The sequence below is a fragment of the Thermothielavioides terrestris genome, chromosome 6 (assembly GCF_000226115.1).
Source record: "Thermothielavioides terrestris NRRL 8126 chromosome 6, complete sequence".
NCBI classification, from domain to species: Eukaryota; Fungi; Ascomycota; class Sordariomycetes; order Sordariales; family Chaetomiaceae; genus Thermothielavioides; species Thermothielavioides terrestris.
Window position 1 is genome coordinate 1,313,302 of NC_016462.1, and position 15,879 is coordinate 1,329,180.

The 15,879-nt window shown below is 60.5% G+C and overlaps 5 protein-coding genes across 5 annotated transcripts; 2 read left to right on the plus strand and 3 right to left on the minus strand.

The window, feature by feature from the left end:
- Positions 1-101: 101 nt before the first annotated feature.
- Positions 102-407, plus strand: THITE_2092830 (uncharacterized protein; the record flags this gene model as incomplete). Its single annotated transcript, XM_003657610.1, has 1 exon — positions 102-407. The coding sequence occupies one exon, from the start codon at positions 102-104 to the stop codon at positions 405-407; it is 306 nt and encodes a 101-aa protein (XP_003657658.1).
- Positions 408-457: 50 nt separating this feature from the next.
- Positions 458-4,900, minus strand: THITE_164797 (uncharacterized protein; the record flags this gene model as incomplete). Its single annotated transcript, XM_003657611.1, has 6 exons — positions 458-1,352; positions 1,423-1,531; positions 1,593-3,998; positions 4,040-4,153; positions 4,497-4,558; positions 4,626-4,900. The coding sequence occupies 6 exons, from the start codon at positions 4,898-4,900 to the stop codon at positions 605-607; spliced, it is 3,714 nt and encodes a 1,237-aa protein (XP_003657659.1). The 3' UTR covers positions 458-604.
- Positions 4,901-6,143: 1,243 nt separating this feature from the next.
- THITE_2123538 (uncharacterized protein) lies at positions 6,144-8,950 on the plus strand. The gene is made up of 2 exons (XM_003657612.1): positions 6,144-8,502; positions 8,646-8,950. The coding sequence occupies exons 1-2, from the start codon at positions 6,504-6,506 to the stop codon at positions 8,786-8,788; spliced, it is 2,142 nt and encodes a 713-aa protein (XP_003657660.1). The 5' UTR covers positions 6,144-6,503; the 3' UTR covers positions 8,789-8,950.
- Positions 8,951-9,313: 363 nt separating this feature from the next.
- Positions 9,314-11,866, minus strand: THITE_2123539 (uncharacterized protein). The gene is made up of 2 exons (XM_003657613.1): positions 11,586-11,866; positions 9,314-11,301 (listed from the first exon to the last, which is right to left on the minus strand). Exons 1-2 carry the CDS (start codon positions 11,749-11,751, stop codon positions 9,620-9,622), a joined length of 1,848 nt encoding a protein of 615 aa, XP_003657661.1. The 5' UTR covers positions 11,752-11,866; the 3' UTR covers positions 9,314-9,619.
- A 1,179-nt stretch (positions 11,867-13,045) lies between these two features.
- On the minus strand, positions 13,046-14,444 carry THITE_2123540 (uncharacterized protein). The gene is made up of 2 exons (XM_003657614.1): positions 14,020-14,444; positions 13,046-13,958 (listed from the first exon to the last, which is right to left on the minus strand). Exons 1-2 carry the CDS (start codon positions 14,290-14,292, stop codon positions 13,152-13,154), a joined length of 1,080 nt encoding a protein of 359 aa, XP_003657662.1. The 5' UTR covers positions 14,293-14,444; the 3' UTR covers positions 13,046-13,151.
- Between the last annotated feature and the right edge of the window lie 1,435 nt (positions 14,445-15,879).

Sequence of the window (15,879 nt, forward strand, 5' to 3'; positions counted from 1 at the left end):
AGGGCGAATATCCGATCCAAGGACAGCCGGACTTTCAAACCACCTAGAGGACACGCATTCAGCAAACTCGATTACCTCCCTGCGTAGGTAGCAAATCCAAAATGGCCTCCACGAAGCCCTCGCTCTCCGCGACCTACACGTCGACCACCAACGCGCCCTTCACCATCTCCCGCCCGCTCCAAGCCCCCGCCGATAGCACGACGGTGGAAAGCAAGACCAAGTACCTCTCAGAGCTCCGCCAATCCGTCGTCGGCCTGCAAGAGCAGGTCAACCGCGAGCTCACGGCCCGGATGGAGGAGGACAAGGCGCGGGAGGCGAGCGCAGGCGGGGCCGCCGGCGCGAAGGCTGTCGACGACGAGAAGGAGGAGGAAAACTACGGGGAGGAGGCGCAAGAGGAGGAGGTTTAAAGATTGCTTGAGCAGGTGGGGTGTGTCGGGTTGGTGCACACCATGCCACGGGACAACGCGCAACGGGGGTATGCATTTTGCCCTGGCGCAACTAGCGGCCTCGACTGCGACAAATCACGATACAACCCCCCTCGGAGCGAACATGGAGTCAGCGCCGACAGTATATTTCACATCCACGCCCGCCCGTCGACGGCCATCTACCCAGCTGTCCTCCCCCAAGATCCCGCGCTCGCGCCCGCGCCCGCGCCTAACCCAACACCCGTCCATGACCTCACACTCGCCGCACCGTCCCTCTCGCCAGACGACATCGGCCTCGGCCCGGTCCCGCCGGCCCTGCCCAAGCACCCATAATGCACCACGGTGTTATCAGGGAGCACGGCCACCACGCTCCCGCCGATCCTCTTATGACACACGCCGCACACCCTCTCCTCACTGATCACGACCCTCCTGTTCCTCCCTCCACCACCACCACCTCCGTGCCCAGCGGCAGCACCAGCACCAGCAGCAGGCGGAACGGGGACGCCGTCATCGCCCAGGAGCAGCCGCGCCTGGCTCTTGAACAGCGCGGTCCGGCGCAGGCCCGCCAGCACGCGGGTCTCGTTGACGGCGCTGTTGGCGCCGCGCATGCGCCCGCGGAAGTACGACTCGAGCTGCGCGACGGGGAGCTCGTCCGGCACGAGCGAGAGCGTCGACGTGGCCGGCAGGCGCGCGCCGTGCTTGGAGAGCAGGTCGAGCGCCGGCCCGAGGTTGGGCGGCCCGTGCTCCGGCGGCGGCGTCAGGTAGAGCGAGAGCAGCGTGTGGTAGATGGACGGCTTCTCGTCCGTGTCCGGTTGGGCTTTGTCTTCTGCTGCTGCGGGCGCTGTTGTGCTGGTGGGTGGTGTCTGAGCGGAGCCGGTGCGGGTGGCCTGCGGCGGTTCTTGGGTTTTGTGGATGCGATTGCAGTATCTAAGCGGGGAGGTTGTTAGAAGAAGACGAAGCAGAGCGGTTAAGGGAATGAAAAAATGGGCCAACTTGCTCTTCTGCTTTAGCATAATCTTTCATCTTAAAGACGTAGATCATCAGCGCCTGTCTGTGCTGTCCCATGTTGCTCAGCACGACGGCTTGTGCTTCGTAAAAAGCCGGGTCTAGAATACGCAGTGTCAGTCACGGAACAAGGACTCAGTATTCAGCTGTCCGCAACCTTACCATCCTTTGGAATCAATGCCCGTGCCTTCCCCAGGCTGTACTGCTTGCTCTCCCGCAGGAAGCGCACCAGCCGCTCCATCAGCGCATCCCAGTCTTCTCCCCGCGGCTTCTCTGTCAGCTGCCGAATGAACAGCTCGACCAGCCGGTTGTGAAAGTCCGGCGTCAGATCGTTCAGCTCGCCGATGATGTGCTCCAGATACCGTATCTCCAGCCCGATGTCGATGCCGCCCAGGAACGCCAGGACCCTGTCGCGCGGCAGCGTCTCGGCATTCTCCGAGTCGGCGAGGAACACCTCCATGCCGAGCTCGGGGTCCTTCCGCAGCGTCCACTCGGAGAACTCGAGGATCACATCGATCATCTCCGGCGGCAGGCCCTGCAGGTACAGCACCGTCCGCCGCGGGCCGTGCAGCGCGGGCGCGGCCTCGTCGGGCTCGTCGGGCGACCCGAACTTGCGCAGCAGGCTCAGCGCCTGCCGGTGCAGCTTCTTGCCGTAGAAGAAGTCGACCAGCTCGTTGAAGCGGTTGTGTTCGACCAGGCGCTCGTTGACGACGTCCGGGTCGCAGAAGTTGGGGATCCGGAAGAGCGAGCTGGCCAGCGCCGGGCGCGAGTACATGAGCGCGCGGAAGAGCGTGGTGTCGACGATCCTGAAGGTGTGTTGGAGGTCCCTCTCGAGCTGCTCGTCGCTTTCGTCTGCCGACGAGAGCAGGAGGGTCTTGAAGGCCTCCTCGGTGGAACCGCTCTGGGATTTGCGCGGCTTTAGTTTGCCCGTGACGGGGTCGATGACGCGCTGCAGCCGTGCTCTGGCACCGGCTAGGTAGCCGTTTAGTTCCGAGACGGCGGCCATCAGGTCCTTTTCCTGTTGGGATTGCTCGTCGTCGGGTTTGCCCTTGATGCTTGCGGCATCATCGTCGGGCCCTTTCTTGGATGAGGCGATAGACGCCGTCTCGGGGTTGGCCTTCCAGCTGCCCATGAGGTACTTGGCGAATCCGCCAACCCTCGGGGGCGAGGACACTTCAGCAAGGTCTGGCTTAGTCTCCTGCTGCTCGCCGTCCGCCTTCCCACTATCACTCCCCTGTTCGGACTCGTCCTGCCTGTCTTCGTCGAGCCCAGATAGATCGCCAGCGATGGACTTCGGAAAGAGCTTCAGCACCCTTTCCGGCGGCGCGTTGACGCTGTCCTCGTTGAAGAGATCCATCGACTCGCGGTACTTCTTTTGGCGAAATAACAGCTCGGCTTTTTGCATCTTGATTTCTCGTAGTGTCTCTGTCTTATTCTTGAGCAGCGCATCTTCGAGCATAGTCAAGATGCTAATAGCCTCGTCGAGCCTACCGCTCTTGACGAGCTCTTCGACCTGGGAGTCGTAGTCGGTAGCGTCCATTTTCCACACCACCCGGTCGCTCAGCACGTGGAAGCCCTTGCCAGCATGGGCCAGGCTGACCGTTGGCGGGGGGAAATGGAGTGCCGCGGCGCCGGGGAGGCTAATAGTCTGCAACAAACTCAGCGTGTCCGGGTTCCGGACCTCGAGGCTTCCTTTCGTCGGCGGCTGCAGGGCCAGGATGTATGGGTAGCTGTACCCGATCGCTTCTGGTGCCGCTTGCCAGGGGATCTGCCTCTTTTCCAGGGCCTTCCCGGCGTCGTTGATAAACAAGGTGTTGATATCTTTGGCCAGCAGCAGCTCACCGTCGGCGAGTTTGGCAGAGAGCGGCTGAGGCATGTAGCCGCCGAGGCCCATGTATCCCATCCCGGCAGCGCTGACGGCTCCGAAGCGCCCTTGCCCGCCGGCGGCGCCCCCAATGGCTCCAGGCCCCACGATATCCTCGATGCTGCCGGTTTCCACATCGACCAGAACGTAGCCGCTATTCATGCCACAGACGACCCTAGTCGCATTCGCCCAGGTGATGGACCGGATGGACTCGGCGAGGACGATCTCGGTGACCTCGGGCGACAGTTCGCTCTCGTGCCACGACCAGAGCAGCAGCCGGCGCTTGACGGAAACCGCTAGGCGGGAGATGATCTCGGGGACGCCGGTGGCCGGGTCCTTGACAATGTTGCTCGTGACAGCAAAGGTCGAGGCATTCTTGGTGCGGGAGAGGGGCGACTCGATGGGCTCGAAAGTCTTGAGGTCGTGCAGCGAAACAGCATAGTTGGAGAGCGACACGAGCGTGTTGGCCTCCTTGATTATGGCGAGCTGCTCAATGGCGCGCGTCGAGAACTTCTCCACCTCCCGGAGGAGGTCGGTCGGCTTAGGCGCCTGCGGCTTGTGCGCGGCGTGGCCATTCTGGGATGACGGCGCCGCAGCGCTCGGGTCCTCAGCGTCGGGCTGGGTGGAGGAGGCGCTGCTGGCGAGGTCGTTGGTTCGGTAGATGCGCAGGGAGCCTGTGTTGAGGCCGACGAGGACGCGGTCGCCTAAGAGCACTGGTCAGTCAGAGGTGGTGCAAATGCGCCACTGGGAGCAAGCATGCCGTAGGCGAGGATGGACTCGATCTTGGACTTGTCGCGCTGCTTGAGCTCGATGATCGGTCGAGCCGTGAACGCGGAAAGCATCGGGTCTCGATGTGCGCCTGGCGCAGTTATCAAGGTATTACATCAGGACTGGTTTGAAGCCGCGGATCGCATGCTAGCCCAGGAAGACTGCACGGTGACTGTGGTTGTATTTGTTGCTGTTGAGGGGCGCTGTCGAAGGAGGGGCGCCGATACAGGCGGTCGAGCTCTTGCCTCGGCGCCGGCAACCGACCATGACGGCATTCGCTGTTGACTGACGTTCCCGTCTCAGAGCCACCAAATGTCAAGGGTTAGGGTTACTGGGCCTGGTTGACGGCACTCGATGCATTTAAGGGCTACGCTACCTAAGGTACCCAGTACGGAGTAAGGTACCTTGAACGCAAGCTTGAGCCGAGTCCGTACTTGAGGCTCCCGGGAACGAGACATGGTCGACTTGCGGGCTCAATCGATCCAGCTCGGTCAGGCTCGTTCTGTACAGTCTTGACGGGGAAAGGAAGCTCCAGCGCAGTCAATGGATACTTGTTGACATACCAAGTCACGTCGTCTTCTGGATCTGTGCTCATCATGATCGGTCCAGGCTCTGAGAAGCCCATCCCGTAGACGCCCTCGCCCAGGTCGTCGATATGCTTTCTCAGCTGCGCCATGCAAATCTCCTCGGTCTCTTCGACGTCTTGAACTGGGATCGGAGGGTTGTAAGTCACTGAGAAATGCCTTCGCTGGTCGAGATCCGTGATGTGCCAAGTGTAGGGCCCACCGTCGAGCAAGTTGCCCGACCCACACCATAGGCGCTCTTCAGGGCGGATCATGTCAACAGCCGCAGGTAAACAGAGACAGGGAAACCAAGAAGGCTGAAGTGTATCGTCTTGGCTATTGCTTTTGGCCAAGTTCTCACCATATGCAGGACAAACCGCAGAAAGGATGGAGGCGAGGCACCGCTCATGCAAGAGCCGTTACCAGACAGGATACTGTGTCAACCACCTGGAGGAGTGAGACCTCACCAGCATGCAGAAGCACGCCAATGTGGGATAGTTGCACAAACATACAGTAGACGATGGTAGCTCTACCACCGTTGAATTGATGAAAGGAAGCCTGTGTTTCGGATAGGTGCAGGTGTACGGACTACAGGAGGTTTTTGGGGAACGAAACCCGCGCTATCCGTAATACCAGGACTTACACTACGTACCCAAAGTGTTCATGTTTACGATACGGAGTAGTATAGAGGAAGTTATCACAACTTTAGTTAACTGAGGTAAGTTATCCCTCCTTTGCTGCGCTTCTCATGGACGGGGACCCGCCAGGATGGACAGTCGTAATTTCACCACGTGTTTGCGACATTGCGCCAATTGGGCAGCTCTCGCTCAGCTGCTGTGGTGTGTCACAGCCAAGCTCAGCCAGCATGTGACTGATGCCTGGGCTGCTTTTTGCGGGCCGAGCCAAGCCGTTCCAGGTCTTCGGTCCATGCCGGGCGTGGGGGCAGGTGGAGCTAGACGCAGCCTTGAACCTCAATAACGTTACCGTCCACTACCTAGTGTAGTGTACCTCAGGTTAGTGTACTTGCGTGATTCTCGTGGCTTCCCATTGGCGTCGATGAGTTGCGAGCGGGAACCTGGCAGCAGCCCGCTCTTCCACCCGCGATCACTTCAAACCAAAACAGTTGCCCTCGCGGCACGAAGTCGTTCAAAATTCCGCCCCCGGCCGCACCCCACGAGCCCTCCTCTAGCCGATCCAACGGTCTTCGAGCGCAGCAGCTGCCTGCATCGACCCCAGCTACACGCGTTCGCTTTCTCGACGGGGGAGGGAGCGCCCAGCGTGCCGCGTCTGACAACCCGCTCGGCCAGATCGAGCTTGTCGAGCTCTCGCGCGCCGCGCAAGAGTACCACGACGCCGTCCGGGCCCGCCAGCAGAGGTACGACATCAAGCGGGCCGAGAAGCGCTGGAGGCTCGAGCAGCTCGACGAGATGAAGTTCTCGCACAGCATCCAGTTCAACGCCGTCCCGGACTGGAGCAACCACTACATCGCCTACAGCAATCTCAAGAAACTGTAGGTGCAGGATCCGAGCCTGCTTCTCTCTTCTTGAACCGTGTTTGGCTGGCTAGGCTGCTGACCAGCCACTCGCGGCCAGCATATACCAGCTCGAGAAGGCAATCCACCTGCCCGCCGGCGACGCCGAGTCCCAGCCGCTAATTCAGAACGATGACCCGGAAGCCGTCTTCAGCCGCGCGCTTGACGTGGAGCTGGAGAAGATAACGTCCTTCTACGTTTTGAAAGAGAAGGAGTTGTTGGACGAGGTGGAACTGCTTCTCAAGGATATTCACGAGTTCCAGGATGAGTCAGGCGCCACGGAAGAAGCGCGGCTGCCCCCCGAGCCCAGCGAGAGAGCCCGTTCCGAGCGGCTGCGGCGCCACAGCATGCGCAGCCAGCTGTCGACCGAGGACGGCCTGGATGAGGACAGCGACGATGAAGGCGACGAGGAGACTGGTCTTACCGCCAGGAGACGGAGGGGCAGTTCCGGGAGGCGCAGGACGATCCAGAATCCCATGATGGCATCGACCGACCTGACGGCGTCGACGGATCTCACCCGGTCGCTTCGCCGGTACAGCATGGCCTACGACGACTACGCCGAGCAGGCTGTCCTGTTCTCGTCGGGGATCATGCTCAAGAAGCGCATGATCAACCTCTACGTGCAGCTATGTGAACTCAAGTCGTTCATCCAGCTTAACCGGACCGGCTTCAGCAAGGTCCTCAAGAAGTTCGACAAGATCATCGATCGCAGGCTGCGGTCCAGGTACATGGATACCTTCGTCGACACGGCCTGCCCCTTCCGTCCCGAGACCATGAAGGGCTTGGAAGACCGGATTGCGGAGATTGTCCGCGCCTATACTGCTGTTGTTACCAACGGCGACGCGGACACGGCAATCCGCGACCTGAGGTCGCATCTGCGAGAGCATGTTGTGTGGGAGCGCAACACCGTCTGGAGAGAGCTGATCGGAATGGAGCGGCGAGCCGAGGCTGCCAGCTTGGGGCACACCCTGCTGGGCCGAGACACGGACCCCAAGAAGACGCGCCTTCAAGGCGACGACGAGATCGTGCTGCCGACCAAGGAGATTTCCACGCCGTTGGGCCGCTTCATCTGCCCCACGTGGCTGGTCACGTCCACAACCTTCACCCTCCTCGTCGTCGTCACCCTCTTCTTCGCGCTCCTCTATATCCCGATCATGCAAAAGCCCGAACAGCAGAACTGCCTCGCCATGCTGGTGCTCGTCAGCTTGCTCTGGGCCACCGAGGCGCTCCCCTTATTCGTGACGTCGCTCATCATCCCCTTCTTGTGCGTGGTCTTGCAGGTGTTCCGTGACAAGGACAAACCGCATCAGAGGCTAGGCTCTAAAGAGGCTACTGCCGCCGTCTTTGCCGCCATGTGGACGCCCGTCATCATGCTGCTTCTCGGCGGTTTCACCATCGCCGCGGCCCTCTCCAAGTGCTACATCGACAAGCGCATCGCCACCTTTGTTCTCAGCAAGGCCGGCACCCGGCCCAAGACGGTCCTCATCGCCAACATGGCCGTCGCCGCGGTGGCCAGCATGCTCATCAGCAACGTGGCCGCCCCGGTCCTCTGCTTCGGTCTCATCGAGCCCATGCTGCGCAACCTGCCCTCCGGCTCGCCCATGTCCAAGGCCGTCATCATCGGGATTGCGCTCGCCTCTAACATCGGCGGCATGCTCTCGCCCATCGCGTCCCCGCAAAACGTCGTCGCCATCGGCATCATGGAGCCCGAGCCCACGTGGGGCCAGTGGTTCTTCATCGTCATTCCCGTCGGCATCATCTCCATCCTGCTCATCTGGGTCCTCCTGCTGCTGGCGTTCCAGCCCGGCCGCGGCACCACCATCGTCCCCGTGCGCGCCGTGCGCGACCCCTTCACGGGCGTCCAGTGGTTCGTGTCGGCCGTCACCATCGTCACCATCAGCCTGTGGTGCGCCTCGCACACCCTCGAGGGCGTCTTCGGCGACATGGGCGTCATCGCCATCATCCCCATCGTGCTCTTCTTCGGCGTCGGCATCCTCACCAAGGAAGACTTCAACAACTTCCCCTGGACCATCATCATGCTCGCCGCCGGCGGGCTCTCCCTCGGCAAGGCCGTCAACTCGTCCGGCCTGCTGCACACCGTCACCGAGGCCATCACGGAGCGCGTGCAGGACTTCAGCCTCTACGGCGTCCTCGTCGTCTTCTCCAGCCTGATCCTCGTCATCGCCACCTTCATCAGCCACACCGTCGCCGCCCTGATCATCCTGCCGCTCGTCTACAACGTCGGCAAGGACCTCGACGAGCCCCACCCCAACCTGCTGGTCATGGCCGGCGTGCTGATGTGCAGCGCCGCGATGGCCCTGCCCACTAGCGGGTTTCCTAACATGAGTGAGTCAACCCGGCCCCAACCCCCCCCCCCCCCTTCCTCCCAAAAATATCCTCCCTCTCCTCTCAATCAGCGACCCATTCCCCCGGCTAAGCTAGCTAACCACCGATGCTCGCGCGAACGCGCTCTTCATCATCAATTCCAGCCGCCATCATGAAGGAAGACCCCGCCGGCCGGCGCTACCTGCAGGTCAAGCACTTCATCGCCGTCGGCGTGCCCAGCAGCGTGCTCACGCTCGGCGTCGTCATCACGGTCGGCTACGCCGCCATGCGCGTGACCGGCTTGTGAGCACGGGGCGGGGCAGGGCGCAACTCGGTCTCGGGATTTACCATGGAGCCATGGAGGGAAATATGTGAAACCGTGGTTTCTCATTCCTCTTGTTTCTTGGTTGTGGTTTCGGTTTTGGGTTTTGCAAGGGCGTTCCTCTCTGTCGGAGTAACACCTGGAGCGTGGTTTTGTCGTTGCAGACAGCTCAGGCGTGGTCTCGAAGCCCGGTGCTTGGGCCATGATTTGGATATGTTCATGCGATGTCTTGGTTTGCTGATGGATGGGTAGGTTAGATGTGGCGGCTACCACAGTTAGGGGAGAGGAGAGCGATCAGCTAGAGATACCTAGAGGTTAATGACCCTGCGAGAGGCGCTGTTTTGGCCGGCATTACTTGCACGTCCGATAGCCTCAGCTTGCTCACTGTGTATAACGCGAATGGCTCTTCCGGCTGCCATGTAAGTTGAGTGGGACGTCCGATTGACCAGAAGAGGAAGATCCAGCGCCATATATTTCACTCCAGGTTCACTGGCAGACTTTGCTGCGGAGTTGATCGCAGTTCACACATATCATCCCCGGAGTCCTTCCTTGTGTGCCTATACTTGCTCCCTTTTTTATCATCCTTCCCATATCCCCAACCCCCGCCATATCCCCGCCTGGTATCATCAAATTGTTCACAAATAAACCGGGGTATCAAGTGATATGGTAAGAAAGCAAGGCAATACCGTGCAAGCAAACTTGTACGAGTCCATAGCCGTCAACTTCGAGCCGATCTCACCCGCCACCGGGGATCTTTACTGCGAGCCGTTGTCCAGTGCAACGCCAAAACGCCCTCCCGTTCAACTTCATTGCTCCTCAACCGGCAGCAGTAACCTCCTTGGTCGTGGGGCTGGTCGGGCTGAGGGGCGCGCCCGCATTGGCGTTCCCATTCGCGCTAGGACCGGAATGGGCATGGCCGTGCTGGCCCAGCGAGAACACCTTCTGCAGACTCCTCCGGAATTTGCCCGAGCCGGCACCCTCGTCTGAGTGCGACTGAGAATGGCCCAGCGCATTGTCCTTCTCCTTCTCCTCCTGTGGCGCTGTGGGCTTATTGCTGCTCCCGTGGAAAAAGCCCACAAAACTCAGTCTCCTCGAGCCGGACCCGTTCCCCGGCGTCGAAGGGTTGGCATTTGCGGCGGAGCTTTTGCGCCGCTGTTGCTCGGCCTTCCGCTGACGCGCGGCAATTACGTCCGCCGAGGGTGTCTGAACTGCGGGCGCGGGATAGCTCGACTTTGGCGGCCACTCGCCGTCGCGTTTCCAGCCAACAACGCAAGCGCGTAGCATGTCGGCGAGATTGATCGGACATGATGGTTGGAGACTCTGAACGACGACCTTGTCGTAGAGGGAGCCGTACATGGAAGGCTGGATGGAGGCGCGCATTGGGTTTTGCGGTGGCAAGAGCGGCGCAGGGATGGGAAGGACGGTTTGCACAGGGTAGAGTGCAGATGAGGTCGAATCTCGCGAGCTTGTTCTTTGCACGCATGTCCCGCTCTTGCCCGAGTCGGACTCGGTGGCCGTTGCTGTGGACGTGCGGGTCTCTGTGGGTTGGAGAGGCGAGGTCGGACCGGCCGGCGTTTTGGGGCTTACCACGCCGCCATGCGATGCAGTTGATTGCGTTCGGTGGTGGCGCCAAAACAGCCGGCGTGGAGAGGATGGCGATACAGGGCATCGTGGTTTCGGCTTCACCCGTACCGTTTTTGCGCCTGTCCAGGCATTGCGGCGCGCCTCAAAGCATGCGAGCCCGGGGTTCCATTTCGCCTCGTCACGCACGGCTCTCCTTCGTCGCGCGCGCTTCATCTCGATCGAATCGCACACAGCCGCGCCTACAGCTTCCGGGCTATCAAACCGGAATGGGGAGGCAGGAACATGAAAGTCGTCATCGTCGGACAGGTCCGACGTCCAGTCGGCGCGGGGCCGGAAGTGCTCAGGGTCCTCGGAGATGGTACTGTAGACAGATTCTGCGTCTGACTCGGCGTCTGCCTCCTCCCCGGGATCTCTCACAGCATCTTCATTTGCCGTTGCTAGCGCGGGCGTCGTCTCCGCGACTCTGCCGCCTGACGCCGGGATGGGCTCCGCCTGCGCAGGGGTTGTAGGTCCTGCAGGAACAGGCGTCGAGGCTCCCACAGGAGGCCACGTAAACTCCCAGTCATTGCGGATTTTCTCCGCCAGATACTTCTTCACGGCTTCCTTCTGCTTGGCCTTGTCCCTGCTGACAAGGTCGGCCTCGATATCTGGCGGCGGCGGAACGCCGTGCGGGAAGGGGTTTCGAAGTTTGTTGAAAGTCGACCGGGGCGACTTGTACAGGTCTGAGAAGATCATGGTTGTCGTTGGCTGGTCGACGATGTCGCCGCTGGCGGGCGTGTGCGATGGTGCCGAGAAGAACGCTGCCTTTATGGACGCCGCTAGCCCGTGAGGTTGATGAGGGTGCTCAGAGTGCGGGGCGGCAGGAACTGAGAGTGGTATGATGTCCTCGCCAAGCAGGCCGGGCTTGCCTAGATCTTGGTAGCGGCGGCGGCAAGCGTTAACGTTAGTGATCTGCGCATTGATGTCGATGCCGCCGTCACATGCCTGCCTCCTGCCTGGTGGGTGTGTGTCCGGAAACTTTAAGGTAGGTGGAGGATGGATTCAAAGGTGGAAGCTGAAGAGAGGGGGCCGACTTAATGGAGCTGTAACATGCGGGGGGGAAAGGGAAACCACAAGTGGAAGCCAGACACGGAAGGGAATGGTCGCATGACACATAGCTCCAAGTTAACCTGGAGAGGAAGGGACGACCATGACCTACCTTGGCTTGTGGCAAGCTTATCCTGGCCCGGGGCTGCGGCAGCCTGCGGGCTCTTGCCGCTCGATGGCTGGGAGCGGTCATGACCGTGCCCTTGCCCGCTCAGAAGGCCAGGGGTCAGCTCTTTGTTGGATGAGATCAGCACGACGTCCTGCCGATCTTGCTGCATCCTGCTGCTCCTGCTCAGCTTTAAACGTTATTAGGTAGTTAACCGACTTAACGCTTTTTCTGCTGCTTCCGGATTGGCCTATCCAAGTCTGGGGGAGAGCGGCAGGATCCGACGCCACTGTGTGCCAACTGCAAGCCCCGATTTGAAAGGTACTGTCCGTAAGGTCGCCCTCGGCTTCTGATTCCAACTACGCTCAGTTGGCGCTTCCGTTTCTGTCTGGCCAGATCACCTCACCGTTGCGTAACTACGGCGAAAGGGAGCTGGGGTTTGCAAAAAGAGGCAGCGTCGTGCCTTGCGCAGTGTGCGAGTGTTTTTCGCTGAAAAAAATGAACACTGACAGGGAACGCAGACACCTGAAGGTGGGGATGCCAAGTTTCCTGCAGTGCGGGGCCGCCCGTTTTCAGCGATCGTGTGACCAGGATCCAGGTTCAAGTTCGGGTCCCTTGCAATGGACATCTGCGCCAATCTCCTCAGCTCTGCAGCCAATGGCCTGGTCCGCAAGTCTGCTGATGCTGTTGCCCCATCTCTCAGAGTGCTAACTCTACCATATTCAACCAACTACCGGCTAGCGGATGCCATTAGGGCGGGGAGGGCCTTGGTAAGTTAGCCGATCAGGTGCAACTCGAGGGAGCTGCTTCAAAGGTACCTCTCGCCCCCAGACCGAATCGAGGGCGCCGCCTCGGAAAGGTCTAGCCCTTGCGGGGGATCTGCAACCCCAAGCAGGCCGGTTTCCGGTCTCCACTTCCCAGCAGTCCTCAATCGACAATGCCCGGCATTGGGCGGTGAGCGGGGAAGTCGAGCATCTCCGGGCGTTACATCGCTTGGACAGTCAAACCGCAGGTGCTGCAGACCTCTGCAATAACGTCGTGTAGCATGGCAGGTTACAGCGGAGCTGCTGTGGTATTGGAGGTATTTACCGCAGAGCGAGTACAGTATGCTCGTCCCCAGTCAGCTCGACTCGACACCTGTCGGCTCATCCAGCAAACCGTTGCACTTGTGCGCCCTGCCCCGGAGCTTTACGTGCGGCCACTTCATCTCCGTTGTCCCAGCAAGCCAGCTCGACCACCAATCGCCCCACACGCCTCACGCCACCAACACCATCGTGACTGTGCAGGAGTTAGCGCGTCTGCGAGTGTGGTCTGCCCGCAGCGACTCGGCCAATGGATTCCCCCAGTTGCTGCTGGATGACCCCAACCCCCCAAACCGCCAAGCCGAAGTCGCGCAAGTCGATCCCATGGCAAGATGGAACCATGCTTTGCATGGCGACTGTGTCCTACACACATTGTGTACAATGCCTGCAACATCTACCCCGACCCCCAGAGACAGCTTCGTGCAGCCCACCCCAACAGCCCTTGCAAGCGCCCCCCTCCCCAACCGCGCGATCCCCAACTCAGCGCAGCTCACCTGCTCCCCGGGAAACTCCTCGTGCTCAGCAGCACGCCCTTCACCCGCCGGATGTTCTCCTTGGCCCGCTTGATCTCGTCGTCGGGCTCGTTCCGCCCCGCCGCGCCGTACAGCGAGAAGCCGCCGCCGACGAAGTCGGTCGAGACCGCCGCCGCTTCCAGCTGGGCTACGTCCTGCTTCACCAGGCCCAGCACCGTCTGCACGTCGCCCAGCGCCTCGGTCTGGTCGACTAGGTCCTCGCTGAGCGACTTGAGCGTCGCGGTGAGGCTCGCCACGTGCTGGGTTTGGGCGGCTGTTGTTGTGGTGGCGGTGGCGGTTGTCCCTTGTTGTCCGGTGGGTTGAGGGGCTTGGTGTTGGAGGACGGGTGAGGCCGGCAGCGAGGTCTGCACGCCGATGTCGCGGTGAAAAAGCTCCGTCGGGTCGTCGTAGCTGCTAGCTGTCTCGTTGTCATCGTCGGCAGCTGGGTTCGTCTTGACAATTGCGGTAGGTTTGAGGGGCGGGATCTTGGAGACGGTGCTCTCCAGCTTCGCGACCAGCTTGGCGAGGTCTTGGTTCGCAGTGTCGTGCAGCGAGATGCGCGCTTCGGTGAGTGCGTCGACCATCGGTTCGACGACATATTTGCTTGCGCCGTATACCAGGGTAGACAGGCCGCCGAAGGCGTAGAGCGTGTTGAGGAAGCCCTTGACGGTCACGAGGGGTGGTGGACGCGCCGGCTTTGTAAGGAACTCGGGGTATGTGACGATGGGCGGTCGATCTTCCTTCTTTGCCAGCGGCGGTTCTATTCTCTCCTCCTTGACCGGGTTCTTGATGCGCTGTGTGAGTCGACGTCTGCAATTGCAGCCGGCAAACGGGTGGGCAACGTACCGAGGCTTGTGCTTCAGGCCGCCCATCTTGAGAGACCTCCTTCAGCAGACCTTCGATGTCGCTCTCTGAAAGGCCCTTGCTCTTGAGAAACTCGACTTTGCGCTCTGGCGTTGTGTTCTGCACTTGGGCATCCTGGAGGAATCTCCTGGCCTGCAGGAGTGTCTCTTCCCGGGATGCGCTCTGCTGCCTCGGTTTGGTCGTTGGCTCGGCGCCAGGGAGAAGAGGGGCCGTGGCCTGCGGCTCCGACTTGTTCTCCTTTTCACCGTCGCCCATCTCTGCAACCAACCGTAATGATCAAATGCGCAATATCGAACGCTTGCTTTAGGTCGGGTGAAAGAGACTAGTCTGGAGAGCCGGGTGTCGCTGTTGGACTCGGGACTAGGTTGTTTGATGTGATAACCAAGACGATGCCGAGGCTGAACTACAGGCGCTCGGCTGCACCCACGAATCAGCCAATCTGGGCAGTTGGGGCCCTGGGATTGGGGTGTCTGGTCCGAGCGCGTTCCACTCAGCGGGCGGATTCGGGCCCCACCAAGCACTGTAACCTTGGCCGCCTGAAACGGTGGGCCTCCATTCCACTCCGAGTCTGGCTTGGCGGGACTGAGTGGGACAACCCGTGAAGCAGAACTCCAGAATCCGGTGCCGTGCTGTATCCTGGCGGGACCAGAATTGCTAGATTACCGGTTCCGGGATTCTGCAAACATATATCTCCATCGTTGATACAAACGATATTCTATCTTCTTTACTACGGTGGCAAGATCCACACAAATATTTGGCTTGTGGTCTGCGATTTCTTCCTCCGGTGATTCGCCGCCAATCCAATCTTCATCCAGCACTTCGCAAGCTGGAAGAAAACCGTCAACTGGACACAGTACGTACAACCCCGGTGTGCGTATGAAATCCCACCGCCACATCCAGAAGCTTATTGTTTCATTTGAATACCGACAGCACGCTGGCCGACAGCCCAGACGCAGCAGCCAAGAAACTGAGAAGCGCCGAGGGGCCACAGCGGCCGAGTGTGACAACTGAGAGATTTCCTTGGCCACCCAGCCACAATCGAGTCCACGCATCCAAATGTGAGTAACTTCATACAGCTGTAAGACAGTTGTTGCCAGCACTATGAGATGGCGACGGGGCTGCGCGGTGGTCAATCGGCTGTGCTTGTGCGGTTGTGAGATGAGTGGTCGTGGCTCTGCAGCAGCCGAGCGGACGATGCGAGAGTGTTGGGCCGGGGCCGAAGACACGCAGCGGTTTAAAAATCCAGTTGTGCGTGTGTCGCTGCAGTGTCAGGGCACGCCTTGATTGCCTGTGAAACCTGCCGACTGATCCGGGAGCTTGTTGGCTGTTGGTGGCCACGAACCGACATCATCTTGGAGAGACGCAGACACAGATGCATCACAAAAACTGGAGCGGGCGGCAAAAAGATCCGAGCCGGGGGGCCAGCTGCTCAACGCCATCGACGCCGGGGTTGCGAAGCCCGCAGGATCCGCGTAGCGAATGACAAGTGACGGACCGGGCATGCGCAGTGGGCACGCCGATGCGGATGCGCGCTTGATCCCCCTGCGGCTTCTCCATTGGCACGCCAGCCTTTGATTGAGCCTTCTCGCCACGGCAAGCTTATGGCAAGCTTGTTCCGACGACATGTCTGACGCCCAGAGCCCATCACTGAACCGGAGCCCCCGCCTTATCTGAACCCAGGCAAACGCACAGCGCCATCTTGCACGCCGCACCTCCAACTTCTGCCGCCGCCACTCATCTCAACCGTCCAGGCGCTGCCCAACATCATCGCCAACTTCAACACTGCATCGCATATACCATCTTCTCATCTCCCTTCCGCACCACGCGACCACCGCCGCACCG

Coding starts and splice junctions, on each gene's coding strand:
- THITE_2123538 (XM_003657612.1), top strand. CDS start 6,504: ATGCGCAGCCAGCTGTCGACCGAGGACGGCCTGGATGAGGACAGCGAC. Junction 8,503..8,645: donor TAGCGGGTTTCCTAACATGA/GTGAGTCAACCC, acceptor CATCAATTCCAG/CCGCCATCATGAAGGAAGAC.
- THITE_2123539 (XM_003657613.1), bottom strand. CDS start 11,751: ATGCAGCAAGATCGGCAGGACGTCGTGCTGATCTCATCCAACAAAGAG. Junction 11,302..11,585: donor TAAGCTTGCCACAAGCCAAG/GTAGGTCATGGT, acceptor GCCGCTACCAAG/ATCTAGGCAAGCCCGGCCTG.
- THITE_2123540 (XM_003657614.1), bottom strand. CDS start 14,292: ATGGGCGACGGTGAAAAGGAGAACAAGTCGGAGCCGCAGGCCACGGCC. Junction 13,959..14,019: donor GGCCTGAAGCACAAGCCTCG/GTACGTTGCCCA, acceptor CAGCGCATCAAG/AACCCGGTCAAGGAGGAGAG.